Source organism: Peromyscus maniculatus, chromosome 1 (genome assembly GCF_049852395.1).
Source record: "Peromyscus maniculatus bairdii isolate BWxNUB_F1_BW_parent chromosome 1, HU_Pman_BW_mat_3.1, whole genome shotgun sequence".
Taxonomy (NCBI): Eukaryota; Metazoa; Chordata; class Mammalia; order Rodentia; family Cricetidae; genus Peromyscus; species Peromyscus maniculatus.
Genome location: NC_134852.1, coordinates 57280289 through 57305903, shown reverse-complemented (window position 1 = coordinate 57305903; position 25615 = coordinate 57280289). Strand labels below are relative to the sequence as shown.

General features: G+C 42.4%; 1 protein-coding gene across 2 annotated transcripts; it reads left to right on the top strand.

Annotated features, from left to right (window-relative positions):
- The first annotated feature begins 1590 nt into the window (after positions 1-1590).
- On the top strand, positions 1591-25262 carry LOC143266989 (STAM-binding protein-like). Of its 2 annotated transcripts, none has more exons than XM_076543127.1 (11): positions 1591-1855; positions 8998-9080; positions 10026-10237; positions 12690-12768; positions 13025-13117; positions 13583-13871; positions 16401-16525; positions 17271-17408; positions 20475-20587; positions 21508-21607; positions 23696-25262. In XM_076543127.1, exons 1-11 carry the CDS (start codon positions 1678-1680, stop codon positions 23750-23752), a joined length of 1467 nt encoding a protein of 488 aa, XP_076399242.1. In that variant the 5' UTR covers positions 1591-1677; the 3' UTR covers positions 23753-25262. The 2 variants fall into 2 exon arrangements, with proteins under 2 accessions (XP_076399242.1, XP_076399245.1); XM_076543130.1 differs by lacking the exon at positions 1591-1855 and adding an exon at positions 4327-4796.
- The last annotated feature ends 353 nt before the right edge of the window (positions 25263-25615 follow it).

Below are 25615 nucleotides of genomic sequence, written 5' to 3'. Positions count from 1 at the left end.
CTAATGATACATTGCTTTGAAAAAGAGGTTCTGCTTTTGTTTCCACAGAAGATGAGAACCTGTGGATTGCTCCCAGGCTAATATGGTTTGATCAAGGAAGACGCCCCTGAGAGGTCTCCAGATGATTATCCAACATCCAGAACAGCTTCAAGGCAACACGTTCAGAGAATACAGTGTCACAGACTATTCTAGTTAGAACTTGACCACAAATCTTAATTTTCTTAGGATCCTCATAAAACTACTAGCACCTCCTATGAGCAGGAAGTAGCCTAGAAAACTATGCCCACATTCCAAAAAAATGGATATTAGATGTTTGTCATTGTTTAGGTTGTTGATTACAAATTGTTATTGGTCATAGTCAATTTCTTTCTAAAATAAGAAAGGGGGTATGATATAGAAATATAGGATATAGATGAGATAGGATGAAAGAGTAGATTGTTGACTCTACTTTTAAAGAGCAACAACTTGTTTAAAAATGTTTTACATTGCTATGGATTTTAGTTTATTGATACAAATTTAATTTTGTTATACTCTATGCATAAACTAAACTCTTGTTTAAAGTATTTTGTTTGTGCAACTCATTTGAAATTATAGTATATAGTTGAGAAATACAGATTAGTAATTAGTCATCTATGATAATCAAATTTATAGTCATGTTAGTTAAGTTTTCTAGGTATACATAGATATACTTCACTTAGGTAGGTAATCTTCAAACACTTCAAAAACCTACATAATATGTCATTTAAAATATTTTAAGAAGTTTGACTTTCTGGACATTGAGACATGTCTGCTTCTGGCCACACCAATCTACTTCAAAGAAGATAATGGGCATTGAAGAAAATCATTATGGAGTTTGCTTTCTTTGTCACAAAAATTAACAACTGGGCAAAAAAAAATCCCTTTGCATTGACTGACTGAATATATGTTGTATAAACTGGACATGCAGGACCCATAGGAAGATGACCACTGAAATTTACAAGGTGAGATGGTCCTTCAGGTTTCTGCTTTGCAGAAGAAACTGCCAGACACAGAGAGAAACAGGACACAGAGAGAAGCAACTAAGAAACTCTAGGCCTATAGTCTGAAGAAAGATGCCCCAACATTGCAGAGGAACTTTGAATGACTGTACAGGCAGGCAGCTGTCTCTGACATTTCCAGAATTTTTAGAAGTTGCTTACAATGGTACTTCCTATTTACTTAGGTAATATATCTTTCTGAGGTCTTTGATATAGTTGAAGACTATATATAATTTTCCTTGGCTATGATAAAAGATAAATTGGATATGAAACTTTAGACTCACAAATATAGGATAGATGATAGAATATTTTCTTTAATTTTGCCAAATACAAATAGACTAGATATTGTAACTGTAATTCTTTTTATTTATTTATTTTTATTTTTTATTTTATTTTATTTTACAATACCATTCAGTTCTACATATCAGCCACGGGTTCCCCTATTCTCCCCCCTCCCACACCTTCCCCTTATCCCCAGCCCACCCCCAATTCCCACCTCCTCCAGGGCAAATCCTCCCCTGAGGACTGAGATCAACCTGGTAGACTCAGTACAGGCAGGTCCAGTCGTAACTATAATTCTTGCTTGATAACTTTTCTATTATATGTAATTTTACTATGTTAAAATTAAAACTTTTCTTTTTGATTACACAGAGAAGGGGAAATGCGGTGGAATATTGCTCTTGTGCACTGGTTTAATAAAATGTTGATTGGCCAAGAGCCAGGCAGAAATTATAGGTGGGGCAAGCAAATGAGGAGAATTCTGGGAGAAGGAAGGGCTGAGTCAGGAGTCACCAACCAGACACAGAGGAAGCAAGATGACATGGCAGAACTGAGAAAAGGTACCAAGCCACATGGCAAAACAAAAATAAGAATTATGGGTTAATTTAAGTGTCAGAGCTTGTCAGTGATAAGTCTGAGCTAATGGCCATAGAGTTCATAATTAATATAAGCCTCTGTGTATTTATTTGGATTTGAGTGGCTGCAGACCAGGTGGGACCCAGGGAAGCCCCCAACTACACTCGGAGAAAACCAAATTTTCACTTGCAAGTAGTTATCAATTGGAAATAGCTTCCAGTTTATGGATAGGATTATGTGTCCAAATTTCTTTTCAGGTCTAGGACCCGATTTGGTGTAGACTCATGCAGGCCCTGTGCATGCTGCACAGTCCTTGTGAAATTCAATTGTGCCTCAATATTCTTGATCTAGAGAACCTGTACTCTTGGTTTTCTCCATCTATTCTGGGTCCCACACTCTATCTGCCTCCTCTTTCACAACACCCCCTGAGGTCTGAGGGGAAGGATTTGATAGAGACATCTGTTCTAGGCTAAGCATTCTAAGTTCTCTCATTTTCTGCATAGGGTAGAGCTCTGCACCTAAACCTATTGTCCACTGGGGAAAAGGCTTCTTGATGACTGAGCAGTTATCTATGAGTATGTCATAGATATGCCGTAGATATCTTTGAGTATGCCATACTCTGAGTATGTGGAATATCATTAGGAGGTTTTTCTTGCTATGTTTTGTTTCATTTGGAAAGGTGTTATTGGGTTTCATACTAGATCTCTGACCTTTCTAGTCTCAGGTTCTTGCTTATCTAACCAGTGTCCAGTATGTGTTCTATATCATGGTGTGGGCCTTAAGTCCAATAAGATATTGGTTGTTTACTCCCACAAGATTTGTAGCACCATTGCACTAAGTATATTTTGTAGGCAGGGCACCATTGTAGATCAAGGGGTTCATGGCTATGTTACTGTTTACATTTCTCCTTTGGTAGAGTACCTCCCTGTACAAAAGATGCTAGACTATAGGTGTGAAGGCTGTATGTAGGCACCAGTTTGACTTCTCTATGTTCATGCTCAATGAATTGTTGGTGTTCTTTTTAACAGTTGAGGTCTTGCTGTCAGTTTGTGCATGACAACCTATAGTCCTGGCCATAACCTCAGTTATTTGGAGATTCACAAGAACCCCTTTGACCAGCAGCTCAACTAGATGTAACCCAATCCTGCTAATGAAAGCTTCATTTGGTGACAAGAGATGTCCAGTTGGAGCTCTGTTTCCCCAGTATTTGGTGATTTCATGTAGATCATCTTCACATATGTATATATTTTAGAAATCTTTTTCTCTGTCAGATTTCTAATCTACCCATTCAGATGGCTCTTAGTTTTAGCTGTCTCTCTATGTATTTCCTCCCTTGTCCTCTTCCCTCCTCCTCTCGATGATCCTCCACTTCTAGTCCCCCCTTATCTATCCATAACTGTTCTATTTCCCTTTCCTAGAGAGATCTACCTGTGCTCAGTCCTTTACAACAGACCTTTGTGGTTAAATGGATTTTTGCTTGGTTATGATTATGATAGCCTTAACAGCTAATATTTACATAAAAACTAGTATATACCATATTTGTCTTTCTAGGTGTGGTATACTTCACTAAAGATGAGGTTTTTTTAATAAATATTTTTATTTTATAATTTAATTTTATTTATCAGCCATGATTCCCCTGTCCTCCCTCCTTTCACTCCCCAACCTTCCCCCCTCCAATCCACCTCCCATCCCCACCTCCTCCAAAGCAAGGTCTCCCATGGTGAGTAAGCTCAGCCTGGTAGATTCAGTTGAGGCAGGTCCAGTCTCCTCCTCCCTGCACCAAGGCTAAGCAAAGTGTCTCAGCATAGGCCCTAGGTTCCAAAAAGCCGGCTGCTGCACTGACGACAGGTCCTGGTCCGACTGCCTGGGGGCTTCCTAAACAGTTCCAAGTTCATCAGCTGTCTCACTTATCCAGAGGGCCTGGTCCAGTTTCATGGGGGCTCCTCACAGTTTATGTGTTTCCACTAGTTTGGCTATTTGTCCCTGTGCTTTATCCAATCATAGTCTCGATATCTTTTACTCATATAATCTCTCCTCTCTCTCACCAATTGGACTCCTGGAGCTCCACCTGTAGTAGTCTTGGCTGTGGTAACTCTTCACAGCAGTAAAACAGTATCTATGATGCTCACCAAGGACATCATCTGTGCATAAAAATACATTTTTATCTGTTGAAATATGAAAATCATGTGTCAATAATAAATGACTTTATTAATGACCACTTGTGCGAAACACGTGACATTCTTCCTGAACTAGGGGTCTAGGACTAGAAATTGTCATGTCTGGGTTGTCTGCTTTCAGCTGCCCAGATTGCAGCCATGTACGGCTGCTCTAGTCTTCCTGCAGGTGTCCAACTGTCACTTTTTAAACATAGCTTCTGGGAATCCTATTGGCTTTCATCAGCTTTATGACATCATTCCTTCCTGAACCAATCAGCACCAGATAGAGTCTTGAGGTTGCCATGCGTGACCAACTGTAACTCAGTGCTGAGCATCTTTAATCCTGCACAGACGTGATTTTTTTACTGCGAAACCTAACAACCCGATCTCTCACATCTTTATCCAGACCCTACTCCTGTTTTTGTCCCCATTCCTTTATCCATATCCTACTCCTGTTTTGTCCCCATCCCTTTACCCAGATCCTACTCCTGTTTTGTCCCCATCCCTTTACCCAGATCCTACTCCTGTTTTGTCCCCATCCCTTTACCCAGATCCTACTCCTGTTTTGTCCCCATCCCTTTACCCAGATCCTACTCCTGTTTTGTCCCCACCCCTTTACCCAGATCCTACTCCTGTTTTGTCCCCATTCCTTTATCCAGATCCTACTCCTGTTTTGTCCCCATCCCTTTACCCAGATCCTACTCCTGTTTTGTCCCCATCCCTTTACCCAGATCCTACTCCTGTTCTGTTCCTGACTTGAAGATGTCAGGTAGGAAAAGAAACTTTACTGTTTATTTAATTGGGCAGCTCACTAAAATGGGAAGCATCAAAACAATGTGGAATAAAGGGGAAAGTGCTGAACAACAGGTTGGTGCCCTATCGTGGTCTTGGCTCTGACATTTCCTAGGGTTGAGATTTGGACAGAGTATTTCCTCATCCTCTCACTGAATGTTCCTTCACCTTCCTTGGTGAGATAACAGGCTGGCAGGGCTCAGGGATCTCTGAGATGTTGAGTCTTTAGGAGCAATACACAGAGAAGAAAGTCAGAGTTTCTGGGACTGTTTCAGCTGAAGCAGAGAGAGATCTGGGTATGTAATGAGGAGAACCGAGGGCCAAGATACTTCCCTTTACACAGTTTTCCACAATGATAGTTCATAGTTGGTGCTGGTCAACATTAGTGGTGAAATATGAGGGGACTCGAGAATGTATCTGGCAGTGTTCCATTAGCAGCTGAGATTAGCTGACCTTTTCTGGCTAGGCAGATGTCCCTCCCTCTTCTGTGGCTGCACATGTGTCTTCCCTGAAGCAGTGGGGGAGAGGAAAGTCTGCTTTCCCTGCTAAAGCAGCACTGTTTGTTACAGTGAATGACAGTGTTCTCTATCTCTGTGCTCTCTCTGGCACCTGCACACTGGGACAATGTCAGGCACCTTCCTGATAATAAAGGTCCTCACCCATGTTTGGTACAGTTTACAGATAGCTGTACAACCCTGGCCCACACTCCACACAAACTCCTAAAGTGTTTAGTCAGATCATGGTGCCATACCCCTGTAATCTCAGCCCTTGGAAGACAGAGGCAGGAGAATCAAGGAGACCATGCCAGTCTCTAGCTGCACAGTGACTTGGGTGTTAAAGACCATTCCTGAAGAAATAAAGTAAAACCAATGGAGTTTTAAAAATTAGCATTCCCAATGTTTGGAGTCTTTGATCTAGTTAAAAGTGAACTAGAGATGAGAAGAATCACAGGGCAGGGAGGCTGAAGCTATTGGAAGAGCACTTTGGGGCTTTTTACAAAAAGAACAGGCCACCTGGACCTGGAGACAGTCAAGAAAATAGAAAAATGCAGTGGTGGGGGAGAAAATAGAATGGAGGAAGGAGCGAGCATGGAACTTGGAGGTGTTAACCATGGTAACAAAGGATTTATGGGACTGAATGCTGAAGGGAGCCAAAAGACTTCATTGAATCATAAATTTCTCTGGTGATTGAGTAATTTGCTTAGCACAGGGCAAACAGAGATGGATTTAGTGAACATGTAGTTTAGTAGACCAGGAAGTCAACTGAGGCTGGGAAAATGTGTGACTAGGAGGGCCAGCGTATCAGGAAAGATACCTTTTGTGTTTGTTTTTTCTTGGCTAATTTCTTGAATACTGGTGATGCTCAACAATTATGAAAATGAACTGAGTGGTAGTGCACGCCTTTAATCCCAGCACTTGGGAGGTAGAGGCAGGTGGATCTCTGTGAGTTTGAGTCCAGCCTGCTCTACAGAGCAAGATTCAGGACAGGCTCCAAAACTACACAGAGAAACCCTGTCTTTAAAGAAAAAATATGAAAATGAGCATGCTATAGATACATCGTAACAATTCTGAGCTGAGTGTCTGGGCTCATGAGTGAAATCTCAGCACCTAGGTGGCTGAAGCTGGAGGATTGATGCCGGTTGTTGGCAAATTTAGGATAAATGGTGACTCTCAAGCCAGCTTCAGTCACAAAGAAAATTATTCCTGAAAAAAAAAAAAGAAAATAGAATTCTTTCTGCACACACTGCTAGCTCGGTTAGAAAGGATTGAGAGACAGTACTGGGTCCTTTATTTCTCTGACCTCTGGAGAACACATGAATTGTCGAATGTGAGGCGGAGCCTATGCACCTTCAGGATCAGCTTTCAAATTGAAGCTGCTTCTCATCTTCACAGTCATTGTCTTCACTACAGGACAGACTTGCAGATCATAAGGAATCATAGAACTACAAAGAAAAGATAGGAACCAACTATCTGCTCCTCTAATTTATTTGCTCTTTTTTTCCAAGAAGTCTTTGACTAGGGTACCAGTGTAGATTTATGACATCACTCTTCCTCTTAGCAAATCAGTATCTGAATGGTCTTACTGTCCTTATGATGCTGACAAACAATTTTCCCCAGTGTCCAGTATCTCTGATCCTGGACATGTGGGTTTTCTGTTTCTGAATCCAGACAGTGTTTTTGTTATCTGATTCTTATAACTGTGTTCCTATTATTTTCCCAACAATGTCTGGTAAGGAAAGAAATTGAAACGTTTCTTTCATTCAATTTTTCCATACATTTTGAGAAGTCCAGACAGTGTGGAATCATGGGTAGAATATTGAACTAGAAGCTGGTGTCCTGACTAGAATCTTACCCCTGATATATGTGGGGTTATGATTTTGGACAGAGCATTTTCTCTCTCACTAAATGGATCTTTACATTCCACAGTGGAATCTGACAGACTAGGCTCTGAACTCACTGAGGTGCTAAGTGTTTATGAGCTCAGTATAGATAAAGTACTCAGATAGTTCCTGAGAGCATTTCCACAGAAGCAGGGAAAGAGCCAGGTGTATAGACGGACACACTCAGAGCCAAGATGCTCCGTTACAGCAGCAGCAACCCTCCATCAGTTTTCCAAATTAGCATTTCCATGTTAGTGCTGTTGAGCAGTAGTGTTGGGATGTGAGCGGAACTGGTGGCTACTCATCCATGAGCAGGGTTGCCTTGGTGAAGCTGGTTGGATAGGCATCTGTGTCCTACCTAGAGATCAGTGAGCAACCCTTCTAGACCTGAGGAACACAGTTAGGACAGGACCTCCAGGGTAGAGAATTGGGACTGTGTTTTAAGTCTAGGGCACTTTAGCAAATGTGTCTCCTGCTGTGGTCCCCAAAGAAAATCTCTAAAAGTAGTTTCAGGGACAGGACTTGGGAGTTGAGATAGCTGAGTAACTACTAGTTCATGGCTAGCACCCTCTGTTGCACAATGAGTTCCTGGAGAGCATTCCCTAAAAATAAATCCCTTTAGAGTTTTAAGGGAATATTTTCTATTCATTGTACATGTTTTCTAACATAATATTTTTATTGATTATTTGGCAATTTTATATAATGCACCTGATCAAAATAGCTTCCCATTCCTCCCAGGGGCATTCTCCCAACCTGTGCCTGTCCAAAAGAAGGAAAAAAGTACATAAGTTCTAAATTTTGTTTTTCATATAGTCATTGGATCATGGTGAATGTCTCATTGGCCTGCCCTTTTAAAATAACTGAGTCCTTCCCCACACTCAGTAGCCACATCTCCTGCTGGAAGACATCAACTGAAAAGAGCTGTATTTCAGCATCTTTATTACAATTTAAGGACTCCTTCAGTGTCTTACTGTCTAGACTGCTTCCCTTTTTATTTGAAGGTGGGAAAAGGCTTCTGTGATGTGTTTCTCATTCTTAATTATGAGTCTACAGTCATTGTTACCACTGCAAAAAGAAGCTTCCTTGCCTGGAATTGCCAGTGGCAGCAAGGCTCATTGACTTCCACATGGTTTCTGGTGGCAGCATGGACTATGGACACTAACATGGCCCCCAACTACAGCACAGTCCCTGGAGGCCTTTTGAGGAAACCCAATCCAGAAAACGAACCATTTTCCATCTCCATTAGTGTGAACTTCAGCAGCTATAGGTTCACTTCTCTCTGGCCCATGTATAGAATCTGCTCTTCTTCTTCTTCTTCTTCTTCTTCTTCTTCTTCTTCTTCTTCTTCTTCTTCTTCTTCTTCTTCTTCTTCTTTTCCTTCAATTTCATGAGACCACTTCTTAAAAGCATCTCCCCATAGGACCTGCAATATTTTAGTTGTTTCTGAGATTCTCTGCTCTCTCAGATTCATCCTCTGCTTCCCTATCTCCAATCTGACCCTCCTTGGGTCTCTCAGACAACTTAGAGCTGCTCCATGGGCCTGTGGATGCCAGAAGCCCCTGCCATCTTGAATTGATCTCCTTTGGAAACTCTTAAAAATTTATTTAATCCTAGTTTTTAAGTTAAAATAGAATTCAGGTTGTGACTACTATGTCAGGTAGGAAATTGCAGGATTAAAGCCTGTATCTCCATGGCCATTGTGGTCAGTGAGTTGGTAATATGTAAATTAACATAAACTAACATTGATTATTGGAGAAGCAAAGTAGCTCCTTTCCTAACTACTTGTATCTGGTAACAGGTGATATTCTCAAACCCTGGCTCACAGACCATCAGAGCTGTCCAGGTATTAAAGGACCTTTCATTGCTGGAGCTCCGAAGGAGGTAAGTCTCATTGCTGCTGAAGAGAGAGGTCAATTGTATGCAATCATATGGAGGAAATGTAAAAGCCTGGTGCCCTTTTCTGTGTTTAAACTAGTGAACCTCACTTTTTTTTCTCCCTGGTGGACATGTCTTACATCATAAGTGTGATCACAGAAAGCAAGTCAATACTGTGAGCAGTTTGTCTCTAGAATTCATTATACTTCTGCTCTCAAAGACACAGACTCCGTAGAAAAGGTTCAAGAAGGGCTTGTGCAATGCTGTGGTCCCCGGAGCTCACAGTTCCCAAAGGGTTTTTTTCTTCTTCCGTGATTCTGAGCCTTAGTTCTTGAAATCCTTAAATAGCAGGAACTGAGTTTTCCTTGGCCATTGTCTCACAAAGGCTCTTGAAGACTTGAGTATCATAGATACTAATTAAATCACTTTGGGCACCCCATCACAAATCCTTTTGCTTCCAGCTGATATTACATTGTGGAAGGTATGAGTAGAGTTTCCTCCAAGCTTGGGTGCTCTCTATTGCCTTGGTAACATCAGAAGAAGCCCGCGTGGTAACTGCTGGGTTTATGCTTAAGCACAATCCTCTGATGTGTACACAACCACTCACAGCTACGTATGTCTTCTAGTGCAAATCTCAACAAAGAGGTGGTAGGTAAGGTCTGTTCCTTAAGTTAAATGCTACCCAAGAGCTCCTTCACATTGTTTTCAAAGGACACAGACATCCCTATTTCCAACTCTTTACTACTGTAGTAAGAGGATCCTAGGCTGGGTTTGTTCATACATTTATTGAGCTGAATCACCAATGTGGTGTTTTATTTTACATTAGGGAGATGTGTGTGTGTGTGTGTGTGTGTGTGTGCGCGCGTGCACATGTCTATGTGTTCTAGACTGCTAGAATGGCAGGATGGCAGGAGATGTATTTTAGTGTTCCCCATCTTCTCTTTTTCTTAGGTCAGGAGCACCATCCGCAGACATAAAGATGTCACTCTCCTGACCCAAGAGCAGTTCCAACTTTTAAGCTCTCTTGAGCAGAATATTTACATCAATAATAAAATTCCCTGGAAATCTTACCTTGAGCTGAAGACCTATCAGCTAAAAGCAGAAGACCTGCTAAATGAAGGCCTCACAGAGGAAGCGCTTGTGATGTATCACAAATTTTCAACGTGAGAACCTGCATTTTCCACTTCCTTTCCCATGACTGATCCCTCACTCATCCTGTCATCCTCTTCATGCTTCCTACCCTTGCTGACCTTATGGAACTTGTCAAAGTCATCTTTTAATCAGATTTCTGGCAGATCTCACATGTGCTTTTCCTTATTGTTCAAAGACATGAGGACCAAAGTTGGTGGTATCACATATAAGGGATTTCATGAGTAGGAGAGTTCTTAAGCTTGTGCCCACATGGCCCAGCTTTTAGACAAAAGAGTTGACAGGTGGATAGGATGTGTCTGCATTGGTGAGTGTTTTGACTGCTTTATCTCTACCTAGGCAGCCAGTCGTAGGCTTATTTGCTGTGTGTGGCAGAGCCAGATTCCTCTTCTCTACATCCTGTAGCCTATTGATTGGTATAGGAAAGAGGTTAGCCTTTCCTGTAGCTACACAGCCACCAGAGGACTGGGCTGTGGACCACCTAGTGTTGGAGTGGCTCAGCAGAGTCCCTGAGCTGTTCACCATACTTGGGTTGGCAGAATAAGATTGCAGAGCTGTCCCCAGGGAATGACTCCTATAGTCTCAATGACAAGAACATTGTGTGTTTGAGGAAAGGTAAGGGTAAATGTCTCACCAGTCATAACTAGCCCTGAGATCACCAGAGTAGGTCAGCTCAGGCACTCTCTTGACCATTTCCAGTAGTCTATAGTGGAGGAATCTTTGTGGATTTCTGGGATCTCTCTAGCATTCTGCTTCTTCCTATTCCCACAGGGTCTATTTATCATGGTATCTCTTTACTTGTTCTCACACTGTGTTCTTGGTCCAGCTGGGACCTCCTGCTCCCCTAACCTCTCTTTCCCTTGACCCTTGCCCTCCATTACCCCCCCACACACACTCCAGTTTGTTCATGTAGATCTCATCCATTTCTCTGTTGTTGGGTGATCCCTGTGTCTTTCTTAAGGTCCTCTTTAGTAGGTAGCCTCCCTGGAGTTGTGAGTTGCAGTCTGGTTATCCTTTGCTTTATATCTAGTATCCACTTATGAGTGAATACATACCATGTTTGTCTTTCTGAGTCTGAGTTACCTCACTCAGGATGATGTTTTCTAGTTCTATCCATTTGCCTGCAAGCCTCATGATGTCATTGTTTTTCTCTGTTGAGTAATACTCCATTATGTATATGTACCACATTTTATTTATCCACACTTCAGTTGAAAGGCATCTAGGTTTTTTTCCAGGTTCTGGCTATTACAAATAATTCTGCTATGAACATAGTTGAGTATGTGTCCTTGTGGTATGATTGAGGATTCCTTGGGTATATGCCCAAGAGAGGTATGGCTGGGTCTTGAGGGAGGTTGATTCCCAATTTTCTAAGAAAGCGCCATATTGATTTCCAAAGTGGTTGTACCAGCATTCCCACCAGCAGTGTAGGAGTGTTCCCCTTGCTCTACATCCTCTCCAACATAAGCTGTCTTCAGTGTTTTTGATCATAGCCATTCTGACAGGTGTAAGGTAGTATCTCAGAGTCATTTTGATTTGCATTTCCCTGATGATTAAGAATTTTGAACAATAACTTAAATGTCTTTCAGCCATTTGAGCTTCTTCTTTTGAGAATTCTCTGTTTAGCACTATAGCCCATTTTTTAATTGGACTCTTGGTTATTTTGATGCCTAATTTCTTGAGTTCTTTATTTGTTCTTGATATCAGCCCTCTGTCAGATGTGAGGTTGGTGAAGATCTTTTCCCATTCTGTAGGCTGTTATTTTGTCTTGTTGACCATGTCCTTTGCCCTACAAAAGCTTCTCAGTTTCAAGAGGTCCCATTGATTGTTTCTCATTGTCTGTGCTACTGGTGTTGTATTTAGGATGTGACCTCCAGTGCCAATATGTTCAAGACTACTTCCTACTTTCTTCTTTTAGGTTCAGAGTAACTGGATATATGTTGAGGTCTTTGATCCACTTTGACTTAAGTTTTGTGCACGGTTGACAGATATGGATCTATTTGCAGTCTTCTACATGTTGACATTCAGTTATGCCAACATCATTTGTTGAAGATGCTTTCTTTTTTTCCCCATTGTACAGTTTTTGCTTCTTTGTTGAAAATCAAATGTTCATAAGTGTGTGGATTAATGTCAGGGTCTTCAGTTTATTTCCATGGTCCACATGTCTGTTTTTATGCCACTATCAAGCTGTTTTTATTATTGTAGCTCTATAGTAGATCTTGAAGTCAGGGATTGTGATGCCTCCAGAGGTTGTTTTATACTTCTTGATAGCTGATGTTTGTTGAATGTACCAGTAGATAGAAGAGTGAGGATCTTTCTCTCTCCTGGCACTGGAGGATAAGGGGATGTGGGATTTCAGGGTGTGCTTTTACTCTGTCCAGGAACTTCTCAAACGCTGAATTTCATCAGGGCCTCATTTGATACTTGGAACTTTTTGTACATTTTATTCACTCTGCTCTATTCCTTTAGACTCTTTGTGGAGAAACTCACAAAAGACCCACAATATCGGAAGTGTCTTTCAGCTCGAATAAGATCCAAAATCAACAAGGTAAGTCTTCATTGTCTATGGGACTGATCTAAAATCTCCATAACAGCAGTGAACTACTTAGAGAAAAGCAACAGATCATGACCCTGGGTAGGAGGGGAGCTGATTCTGCCTCAGCATAGCAGTACAGAGGAGAGGGATGGCAGGAAATGGGGTTCAAGTCATGCATGAGATACTGCTGCCTCTCCCCACTTGTTTTCTTATTCTCTTTTCTGACATTAGAACTGTTCAAATTTTCCATTTCTGTTTTGTATTGCAGACTATAAATAACGTTGTTGATAAAGCTGAGAACCTAAAATTCACATTCCGAAGACGACATCCTAAGGAGGGTGAAGGCTACCTGGCAGATAAGGTCAGTGTGTGAGCATGGAGGAAGGAGGATTGTGTGTCATTTGGTCAGCCTGTGTTCTGGGATTGTGTTGTGTTGTTTCAGTGAGTCTATGATCTAATGGATAGGCCCCATACTCACTTGAACACACATGCACTTTATCCAGACAAGCCAACACACATACATACATACACACACACAAACACACACACACACACACACACACACACACACACACACACACACACACACACACACAAAGTGCAGTAGGGCACTGAGAATATTGAGACTTCATTGTTACTGAAGATGGCTTTACAGGAACTGACTAAGGTGGTGGTAGCTGTTCTCCATAGACCTGGTGCTCCATGGGCCCTATGCTGAGATGTCAGACCTAAACAGACCTACCTACACTTTTTTCATCTCTTTGCTGGTAAGGCTTTTTCTTCTGGCATTTGAAGACGTAACTTAAATCTGTTTTTCTTTCTGTAGAAGAAAAGAAGAGCAGAAGATGCAAAAATCAAGGCATTTGGGGAGGATAAAAAAAATCATGAGAAAAACTTCCCAAACTTCCCCAAATTCAGTGCTCTTCTGCACAGATTTGTGCGTCGTGGAAAGGTGGGGCCCAGCCTGAAATCAACAACAAAGGCTGAAGAACATTCAAGAGGAAGCACACCTGGGAAACAAGTGGTGTGTGGCCCACAGGGAGTGTTTGAGGAGATAACACCCATCACTAGAGCAGACACTCCCTGTGGGGAGTCTAAAATGATGAGAAGCCCAGGTGAGTCACCACAGGTCCATGACTTGGAAATGACTTGTGTATAAGTGTTTCCCATTGCCTCTGGGTCAGCCACACAAAACAGACTCCAGCTCTCCAGTAAAGTAAGGCAGTGCTGGTGCACAGGTGTCTGAGGTCTAGAGCACTGAGCGACAGAGAATGTTCCTTCCCCTTGTCCACGTCCTCAGCCGTTTGCTTCCACGGATCCACTTTGCTGTGGTAACAGAACCTCGTGTGATGAGTGTTGTCCCATTCCTTCCTGCCATCTGTCTTGTCAAAATAACCTTTAACGTAGTTTACCCAGTCAAGTTTCCTCAAAACTTGTTTGAATTCAGATCCTCATCTTTTCTGAGCTCTGTAGAGATTTGAAGAAGCACATTAAGAAAATACTGAATCATCTTCCATCATAAGGAATGTGCTGTGCATTGTTACTTTATGAAAGTTGGACTCTTAGATAATCTTAGGACATAATGGAGAGATGTGAGAGCAACAGAATTTTGGGTGCATGAGATTATGTTTTCAGCATTTGGTAGACTCTCACAGGAAATTCTCAATTAGGGCCAGTGAGATGATGACTCTGTGGGTGAAGCACTAGCAGTGACAGAGTCAGAACCTGAGATGGAATCTCCAGAAAGCACGTGACAATGGGGTGTGTTGGCCACCTCTACATTCAAGGTTCTCTTCAGGTGAGGTGGGACAGGGAGACAGGAGAAGACCTGGTTTCTCACAGCACAGCTAGCTGGGCAGACACAGAAGCACAGAAGAGATTCTGTTGGACCAAAGGGGCCAGGGAAGATCAGCACTCCAGGCAGTCAGGTCACATCTGCAGATGTGCTGAAGCACCTGTGCATCCTTGCTCACATATCAGCGTGCACATTCTGACAAACAAACACATATCATGGACTTGTGCAAACACACTCACAATTCATACATAAAGGTTTTTAATGGGAAATTCACAAATATAGCAGAAAAATGTTCTCAAATATTCAGCTAATTTGTTTCATTTTTTATTTTTTAATTTTAATTTTTATAATTTGGCTTAAAACCTGAATAGGCCTGACTTGAGATCCTGCCACCTCAGCAAGCAAATGCTGAAATTCCAAGTGTGCATCACCAAGGCTGGCTTTTCAGATGTTTCTAAAGTATTGGTTGATTCTTGTCTTGCCTTGGAAGAGTCAAAATCTCTTCTTGAATGAGGAGGAGCTGCAAGCCAAATTGCAATGCTCTGTCTCAGTTAAGCACAGGCGAGTCAGCCTTTTCCAGCTGTGAGCCTGTGCAGTCAGCAATTCACACATTTCCAGATGCAAGTGAGAGTCTACCTTTGCAAGCCCTGAGCCTGTGCACTCAGCAATCCACACATTTCTAGATGCAAATAAGAGAGTCTACCTTTGCAAGCCCTGAGCCTGTGTACTCAGCAATCCACACATTTCTAGATGCAAATAAGAGAGTCTACCTTTGCAAGCCCTGAGCCTGTGCACTCAGCAATCCACACATTTCCAGATGCAAATAAGAAGCCTTTCCCAGCTGTGAGCTTGTGTACTCAACAATCTACACATCTGTATAATATAATGAAGAAACAGGGGTAAGCTGCTCAGTTCCTATTGGACTGTAAAAACAACCAGGAGAGGGATGACTGGTTCCAGCTAAGTGGAGCCATCTGTCCTTGGGACTTTGATGGGCTAAGTGTACCATCTTCACTCACATTTGGATTTGAGGCTGCAACTTCTCTAGGTGGTATGTGCCACGGGTGATCCTATAGTTCCAGGGTCTCAAGGGTTTCCTCCATCCCTACGACATGCCCTATTAGTGACAGTCTGTGATGGTATGACCTTGAGAAAATCTGTGTATGCTTTCATGCAACTGCAACCTCTTGAAATCTGGTGGGGTTTGTTGTGGCCTCACAGCTCTTGGGGGAAATGGTCTACATGACTGAGCATGTTCACAACAGGCTTTCTTCAAGTGGAAATTCTGTAAAATACTTGTAGTTTGTCTCAGCCTAAGTCTGAAAGGTACAGACCATGGAAGCCACTTTCATGAGACTCAGTCTCAAGACCCATGAGGACCCAGGGAATCGTTAAGTCCAGACCTGAGAGTCCAGTGGCCAGCAGACCTGGAGATCTGAACCACAGATAAAGAAGACATGTCTGTCCCAGGAGGGACTCAGCAGAAGTTTACATTTCTCTGTCTGTTTGTCCTGTTTAGTCTCCATGTTACCCACCAGAGTTGAGAGGGCCCTTTGCCCACTGAGTCTGTGAACCTACACAGAAATTTCTTTGCAACCAACTCATGGTCACACCCAGAAATATGTTGTTCCATCCACTGACAGTAAAGACCATGCTCACAACTACCACTCAGCTGTGGCCAGAGCTTGGAGAAGAAACTCCCTGCCTATTTTGTGGTTCCATCATGGGGAGGGGGGCTGCTAGAGAGAATACCAATGACTTTGTGTTTTTCCTCCAGGCTACCAGACTGAGTTCTGCTCAGGGACACCAGGCCCTGTAACCTCAGACTTCTTTCTCCTTTCCATTGCAGTTCTGAACTCCAAAGGCCTCCACCCTGTGGTCCTTCCAGAGGATTTATGGGAGCAGTTCCTGCTTTCTGCAAAGAACAATACCCAAAAAGGAATAGAAACATGTGGAGTCTTATGCGGGATACTGGTAAAGATATGAAGACTCCTTGATCTGAGACCGTTTCTTCCCCCTTGGCTTCCCATGACTCCCAGAAAACATATCCAGGGGCTGTGTCCATACATATCACTCCACAGAAGGAACCATGGATGACAAGTCCTGGCCACCTGGAATTTGATGATTTTGCAACTGGTTGCTTTTCAGAGTCCCTTGAAATTGAACAATTTGCTTCAGTGCTATAGTTACAAATTTTCACTCTAGTGGTGGCTATGCCTGTAACCCCAGTCATTGGCAAACTGAGACTGGAGGCTTCCTATAAGTTTAAACCTGGTTCACACACAGAGTGAGTCACTGAAGTAAAAGCAGGCAAGCTGCCATGTAGAATGTCTGGTGTGAGGCATGGAGACAGGCATATTGACTAATTCTAAAAGGAGGAGGATTCAATTCCTTTTGTAGTCTGGTCTGATCACCTACTCTGTGGTAAGCCTTGGAATATAAATAAAACACTTCAAGACCCTCAGTCAGATCTATTGGCTGCTACAGGGAAGACCCTAGTCCCAGGATGTGCTAGGAGGGACATGTCAGGTTCATCTTATCCTCTGTGCCTTCATACAGTACCCAGCAAAGCACTGGAGCAGTGTTTCAGGTGGAGAAACACTGAGGTGAGGGAGAAGCATGAGAGTCATTCACTGGGGTGGGGCTTTACTTACTTGTGTTATGAGAGAGTGGGATTGACAGTGCCAGGGAATTATAACAAGTTGTTTTCTCTTGTCAGGTAAAGGAAGAATATCAAGTTACACATATCATAATTCCTATGCAGAATGGAGAGCCTGACTTTTGTTACACTGAGAACGAGGAGGAACTCATTTTTGTTCAAGAGGAGCTGGGGCTTCTCACCTTAGGTTGGATTCATGTAAGCACACTCACCTCCCTGTGGCAGGGTCCTTTTCTAAGCACACTGCCTATTTCTTTCTCATCACAGAATCAATCCTTTCCAGATCATCTTTCTCTGAGCACAAGCAGTCACTAGTGTTCCATCCTTGAGACAAAGGCACATTTCCTGGTGTATTTCCAGCTCTTCTAATTTTATCTCTTACACAAAGCAGTTCTTCAAAGTTCCAATACCTTGTGAATAGATGAATAATGGTAGCTTCCCTAGGATGTATGAGAACATGGTGTAGAGACCATGTCCCTAAAAGCTGTATATAAAAACTGGACATATTTTAATGTCAAGATAATTCATTCTAATGATTGCATTTTGTCTTTATGGAGAAGAACTTGCTTTGTGCACACCAAAAGAGCACCTGCACACAAGATTTTCAAGTAGTTGGCCATGCGGTGTAGGCTTGTGATCTTGAAGGAAATATAGTTCCTTCCCTAGAGAGTTCTTCCGAATGAATCTCTCATTTTCATGGCTTCATACTCACAGAACATGCTGTTTCTCTTAGAATGGGACAGGTATAAGCCGCAATCAGTTGTCTATTTCTAGGTTTTTTGAGATCACAAGTACTTTTGTACTCATAGCTTGGGAAGTGCTGATATGTGAGGCAGTCTCCTGTATCTTCATGCTTCAGTTGCATAAATTCTTAATGCTTTGCCTAACAATAATATACCATGGGAGATGGAAATTTGTCCTTTGGTGCCTGGAGATCATACAGAAAATGAGCACCAGTTTCGATGAGGCAGAGTCCATTCTATTCTTTAGGAGATAAATATAGGGCACTGTGGGTTTCATGGAAAGAGGAGTCTCACTCGAGGTGACTTATAATGACTTACAAAGAAGCCCAAGGAGAGTTCCATGGTGAAGGGTTCTTGCATCGGTGAGCAGTCCTGTCCATTGTGATTCGTGGTTGATATTAGAAAAGGATGTCATATTTGTGTTGACATGACCCTTCAGAACCATGCACTCCATTGTCGGGTGTGGGAAGAAAGAACAGACCTGCTTTTGAGTAAAGGGAGAACTCCCTGGGTGTTTTGGGCAGAACAATGACACGATCAAAGCCAGGCTCAGAAGGTAAAGTGAAGGAGTTGCAAGGCTGGTAACAGCGGGGAGGTCAGTTAATATTTGGGGCCTGCTCACTTCCAATGACGATGAGAGGGTGATGGCCATGTGCACAGGAATGTGGGGTTTCAGAGATCCAGGGGCTGAGGAATAGGGGTTGTCAAGTCTGTGATAGGGCAGGCTTGGAGTTGGACCCATGGGGATGGCATAAGCATGAGTGGGGCATCTAGAGGAAGACAGACTTTGGAAGTGGGGTTCAGTCCTACCTTGGGGAATTTAAGGCACTTGTGAGATATCACATCTGTGGGACCTTGGCTGGCAGTTGGAAGGAGGTTTTGGGAAGCCAAGTGAAGGCAGGGGAGGAAACTGTGACTTCTGAATGGAGCCGGCCCAGAAAACCTGGTAAATAAGGAGTGTTGACAGCAAGAGAAATGATTGGCTGAGAGCTGAGGAGGAGATCTAATGAGGAGAGCAGGAACCCAGTGGGGGATGACAGAGACACAATGCTGCAGGAGAAATGGTTATGGGGTTCACAGAAGACACACAGCGGGGACAGTGGGGGAATGAGTTCAGCATGTGACCCAGGGACAGACTCCAGCAGAAGAGGATCCAGATCTCATGCTGGAGCTGGAGCTCTTTGAGGATGTTGGCTAATGACTTTTAGGCCTTGGTGGGCAGAGACTGCAAGGTTTAAAGAAGCCATGGAAAGCTCGGTGTACTGGCAGTTCTGGAAGCCTAGCCTTCAGGAAGGTGGGCTTGCTGGATGGTGACTTTGGCACCAACCTGTGCTACACAGCCAGACTGTGACATGAAAACAATGTCATTTGATGAATTTATGGCTATTGTGGAGTTTGTCAGGACTGTCATATTGAGGATCACATCTATCTAGGCCAAGATTCTAGGGGAAAGGGAGAGAGATGAGGCTGCTTTTTGCAGAGTTGGGTTAACAGAGTATGGACATGTACAAGAATTGGGAAATGGTTTCATCATGGTTTTGTCTAGTTGTTTTTTGTTTCCTTCATTTTAGTTTTTTCTTTGACTTTTAGTTTTATAAGTGCTTGATATTTTAAAATATAGCTTACTTGTAGTGTACATGTATGAACACCATAGTTTAATGACTCCTTGAGGAAACAGGAATTTGCAGAGAGCCTGGTCCAGCTTTCCAAATTCCTTCCTCTGAGATTGATCTTCCTCTTGCTCTAACTATCTCTATTTTGATCTCTATAGAGTTAATCTAAGTGTGCCCCCTCCATGCTATCAGTACTTCATATCTGCTTATGTCCTGAAATGCAATGGATAGATAAGTGACTTTTACATCCGGCTTTCTTGGCCTAACATCTGCAAGGTTCCTCCCCACTCTGGCATGCAGTTGTTTGATGTGTGTTTACACCTGGTGAGCAAGTAAAAGAGGGAAGGAAAGGAAAGAGGGGTAAGATAATGTGACAGTAGTGTGTACAGTACCACACCCGAAGGACAGAAGGGCCTCCTCTTCACATAGGGAGAAATCACATAGGGAGGTCTCAGAGGCAGGATTGAAGGCAGGGAGCTTAAGACCCTGAGAGACTGCTGAACTGATGTTTGAAATAGTCATGGGAACTCTGGGTGAAGATAGAATCAGAGTCTGTTGTTAGCAGGAGGGAAGCAGAGGTAAGTTAGATGCTGAAGGACAAAACTTGGAATGGTTACTCTTTAGGCAGTCAGTATAACTAGGCATGGATGAATAAAGGGATCTTGTCCTCAGGGAGGAACCAGCTTAGAAGTAATTTGGAGAGCTTCAACTTATATGGAACTTTATGGATCAGGAAGACAAAAGAGATAATTCCTTCTTCCTTCTCCACCTAGCAGACTGGAGTGTTTTCCCGGCATGATTTCGGCATTCATGGTGGGAACCAGTTGTTGAAGCTCCTCAGGACTGCTTTCCTTTGTGGATCAGGCATGGGGCTCACTGGGAATTCTTGGCTTCTTTTGTCTTCTCAGACCCATCCAACCCAGACAGCCTTCTTGTCGAGTGTGGATTTACACACTCATTATTGTTACCAGAAGATGTTGCCGGAATCCATTGCAGTGGTGTGTGCACCCAAATATAAACAGTGAGTATGTAGGATTCAGGTCTGGAAGGTACAAGAGCAAAATGCTCCATGGCTCAGAACACTGTGAAAGTGAAGTAATATCCAGAGTGTCTTAAGTGATTGCTATGAAAGCCTCTCTTTAAGGTGCACATTCTAATTAACACGAGCTGCTCTTAAAAGATGTGCTGACACCACTGCTGGTTCCATCCTCAAGAAGTGACCTCAAGAGCCAGAGGTTAAAGAAATTCCACACTGGACACTGCATAGAGTGTCATCTCTTATCATTCCCAATGTCATGTTAATCTGAGTTCCTCAGCAGAGCTAATGTTGGGAAAGCAATGAATCATCTTGTTTTCTTTTGTAATAAGTTTTTGTACCCTGGATTTTGTCTCACAGGGGCTATTGGACCCTGGTTTCAGTACACCCCCAACTTGCTCCTCACAATGATTGTCCTAACAGACCTACCTTTTGTTTGATTCTTCTTTCTCATTTCTACTGTTGAGTTCCTTTGCATCATTAGGCCAAGAAAGGGATCCAGAGATAGTGAGACAGAGAGGGCGATACACATACAGGGGTAAGAAGAAGGGGAGGAAGGAGCAGGAGGACAAGAAAAGGATGAAGAGGAGAAGAAAGAGAGGGGAGGGAGGGTGATTGAGACTATGACAAAGACAAGGTCTAACAGGACAAAGACGGTGATGACTAGGATAGGAGGAGGAGTTCCACATGGTCTATGAGGGAGGAAGAATTGTGCAGAGGAGAGACAGGAGGAGAGGAGGGGAGAAGGAGAGAGAGGAGAAGGAGCGAGGTTATAGAAAGGAGAGAGGAAGAGGAGGAAAAGAAAGGAAAAGAAGGGGGACAAGAGGAGAGAAAGATGGAGAGGAGAGTGGAGAAGGAGACTGGGGGGATATTTGCTTGACTGATTTTACTTTTTCTCATTTCAGAGTCGGAATTTTTACACTAACATCTTATGGATTAAAAGAAATATCATTGTGCCCCCAAAGAGGATTCCATCCTCATAAGCAGGACTCAGCTCTCTTCTGTGTATGTATCTGTGTACAAGAAATCAAGGCCATATTCCCAGCCAGGACATAGAGCTGATATGGTTGAACATCCTTTTGATCCTCACGGAAGGTCAACCTCATCACTCTCCTTCATAGGAATCCATAATAACCATGTACCTAGGAAGCAGAGGGCTGTGGATATCAGTTTCTCATATTTGCAACCTGGTCATTTACTGTCTTTGAGGGTGCTGGCCATCTGGACCATTTTTCCTGATAACTGGGGATACTAATACTATGTACTTTACAGGCCGTTGATAGGATAAAGGAAGGGGACTGGGGTGGACTTAGGGATAGAGTGTGTCCTCAGCATACTTGATGCCCTGGATTCCATGCCCAGTAACATGGAGGAAAGAAATAACCAACAAAGTATGGAATCCATTAGCTTATTCAAGGTTTATTACTTATTAATTTCTTCTTCATCAATGTCAGTTACTAGGTTTCAGTGGATGATAAGAATGCCAAGGAAAAAGCCATGTAAGATAGATAAATTAAGCACATTTCATTCTGAAGTTTTGTGCTCACCTGCCTAGGGAGGTATTTTTTTTTCTCCCAGTTTGTATCTGTGATAACAACACATAGTTTGATCAGGCCTCAGGGCCTCAGATCAGCCTCAGATCAATGAGATTCTGGCACTTTACTTCACATTAGCCTGGACTTTTTCATCCACTTTGATTCAGAAGAAATGCAGCAACATAGTGAAAAGACCAGAACCCAGTCCTATAAAATATATGAGTGAGGGATACAGCCACAGAGATTGAAGGAAGGCTAAGATCCTGAGATCAGAGTGCTAATTCCAAGTGGTAGAACTCTGTGTGTGCTTTCTATGTATCATAATAAATGCGTGTGTGTATTTATATATAGCTTGCATTAGACTAACAGTAAAATAAGACCTAATGAAACTTCAGCTTTCTTTAAAAAATATATATATATAGATATATATTTCATTATTTTTATTTCTTTAACTTCCTTGTGTAGTCTTTTAAAAGTAGACCCTGTTTTGACTTTAATTCTCTCTCCATTTGGATTTGCACATGAGTTTAGTGCCTGTGTGGTTAGAAGAAGTTGGCAGATGCCCTCGATGTGGAGTCAAGTCATTGCTTACTGCCCACTTCCCTGCAAGAGAAGTGGGTGTTGTTAAATAGTGTACCATACTCCAGTCCCTGTTTTCTAGTCTCATGGATCAAGCCAGGTTTTCAGTTGACTGTGGGGAAGATCTTTCTAAAAAAGATCTGTTAAAAAACACATAGCTCTATCTTAGAAGATAAAATGATTAGGTGCTAGGATGTTGAAAGATGTTGCACAATTAAAAAAAATGTCTAAAACACCAGTTCTCAAGTTCCCAGTTGGCAAGATCTCCTCCAAACCTAACCATGGTGAAGCACATCTGTAGCACCAGCACTTGGGTAGCTGCTGCAGGAGATCACAAGTTTGAGGCCAGCTGAGGCTACATAGCCAGGCTTTCAGATTGATAAATCCTTATGACTTTGTATGCCAAGTGTGAGTATCTCCTTGAGGACTATTAGGTCACCTTTACCATCTGATTGACATCATGACTCCAATACTGCACTGAACTTCCTGGTCCCTTTTAATAAAGGAATGTTTCACAAGTGACTCTGGAAAATAGATGCAAAGATACACGGGGAGACACTGACTCCAACCATGTGGAGAACTTGGTGGGAATGTTGGGTGCCAGATCTTTTGACATTGCTTCTATTGACTTCAGGATTTCAGTGCTAGGATGAGAACTATGTAACTTCAGTGAGCTTCTCAAATCAGAGGTTTTTTGCTGGGGATGAAGTTCGGTTGGGAGAGTGCTCCTCTTTCAAGCACCAGGCCCTGGACTCATTTCCCAGCACTATTGAAATCTGCCATGGTGGTGTTTGCCTATAATCTAGCACTTTGGAGCTAGTAGCAGGAGGGTAATTTCAGGATCTCTCTGGCATACCTAGGTTATGTGTTCTAGCCTGGGTCACATGAAGCTCTCTTTTGGTATAATATAAAAGGTATAAGCTGTTTCAAAACAGGAGTTATCCATGCCTTAACCACATTTTCTTTTCTCCAATTGCAGGACTGCAGTCATGTCACCATCCAAAACAGCCGGGTGACTGTCACAGATTTGCGATGAGTTAAATCCCATAGGCCTACATCAGTGGGAGTGTGTGTGTGTGTGTGTGTGTGTGTGTGTGTGTGTGTGTGTGTGTTTTGTGTATATGTGAGTGAATGTAGGATGGTGTATGTGTATATGTATATGTGTTCTACGTATGTTGTGTATGTTACATCTGTTTCATGTATGTTACATCTTTGTCACGTGTGTACAACATTGTGTATGAATGGCACACTGTACTCATTCACAGAGCCCAGAGGAAGACACTGATGTGTGCTCTATTAATGAATTAGAATAGTCATTCATAATGACTAGAAATTGGTTTTATTATATAGTTTACTTGTTATTAGTTTTAGATGATATTTTCTGGCCAGGATCCAGTATAGGTGTAAGGGCCCAATGCACACACTTGCTGGCTTGCCTCACCTGCCTCAGGGAGCCTAGAGGACAGGTTGTAATGCCAACACTCACTAACCAACTGAAGGATGAAGGTCTCTATTGATTCCAGACATCAGTCTACATGTCTCACTTTGCTTGAAGGCTTCTTTGACAGACAAACGACTTTTTGAAGATATAAAGCACACAACTTGAAACTAACTGATAATGACATAATTTAAAGAGAAATTTCTGACTCAGATGAGTCATTGCTTTTTGAGTGGCTGTATGCCATGATGAGGCATAACAACAATGTACAATTTCACATAGAATTTGGAGTTCCTGATGCAGACTACATGGTGTCTACCTGGGTGAGATGTTGCACTATAGTCTGGCACATGGAAACTGGGAAAAAATGCCAGAGTTTAAAAAAGAATATTCTATTAATGGGGATTCTCTGCTGGGCTACAAGAAGAATCTTTGGGCATCACATGTTAGGCTTAAACTCTTTATTCATTGATCTTTTGACTTTTGGTGATGAGTGATTTTGAAGCTCCAGGGCATCTCGTAAGGAATAAGGACCTCTGGAACAAAGTGGACCACTTCACAAGCCTAGAAAGGCAAGAGAAGATGAGTGCAGCTCTGTGGACTGTGTCATAGTTGTCTAATGTAAAACAGCACCAGCTAGCCCTCCTCCCCTCCTCATAGATCATCCAGTCTGACAACCATGTTGCTCTGAAGACTGTCTTCCTGAGTGACCACTCTGGCTAGGAAACACGGCACAATACAACTCTGAAGGATGTTTGGACAAGAGAGAGAAGTCTACTCACCTAAAAAGCTTGTTTTGAAGTATGTAAAGTTCCCTAGCTGTGATGAACTCACCACTGAGGCTAATGCTTACAGCAAACTGCAAACAAAAATGTTGTCCTGCACAAGGGATGCCTGGACAAATTCACTGCCAGTGACAGACTGGCTAAAGCAGCTCACCATGAACTGTGCTCGGGCACACATTCTCTGCTCATGTTGGCCCTGTCTAGAAATTCCATAAATTACACAGAAACTTGTATTTTCTTTATATAAGTGTATTTTGAAACAGATTTTGTAGTTTCTTAAAATTGCTATTTAGTTCTATAATTAAAGTTGAGTTTTGTGTCAAGCTCTTGAGTCTTCCTTCTGATCAGGAGTCACATAATCATGTTAAGTGAGAGGTGTGATTGCCAGCTAATAGGATTAGTAGATACTGGTGGGCAACCTTGTCCTAGTTGATTATTTCTCCTTTATTTCCTTTTTCTTTCTTATTTACTGTGACTGTACCTCAGTGTGAAGCAATCTCTAGTCTGAAATTCACCTTATAGTCCAGGCTGACCTGGAACTTACAAAAACTCACCTACTTCTGCTTCCCGAGGGTTGGGATTAAACATTTCATTGCTGTGGTTTTAAATTTTATCATTTGACATTGTCCTGTATGTCTATAATCGATCTTGATCATACTTAGTCCTCCCCTCCCTC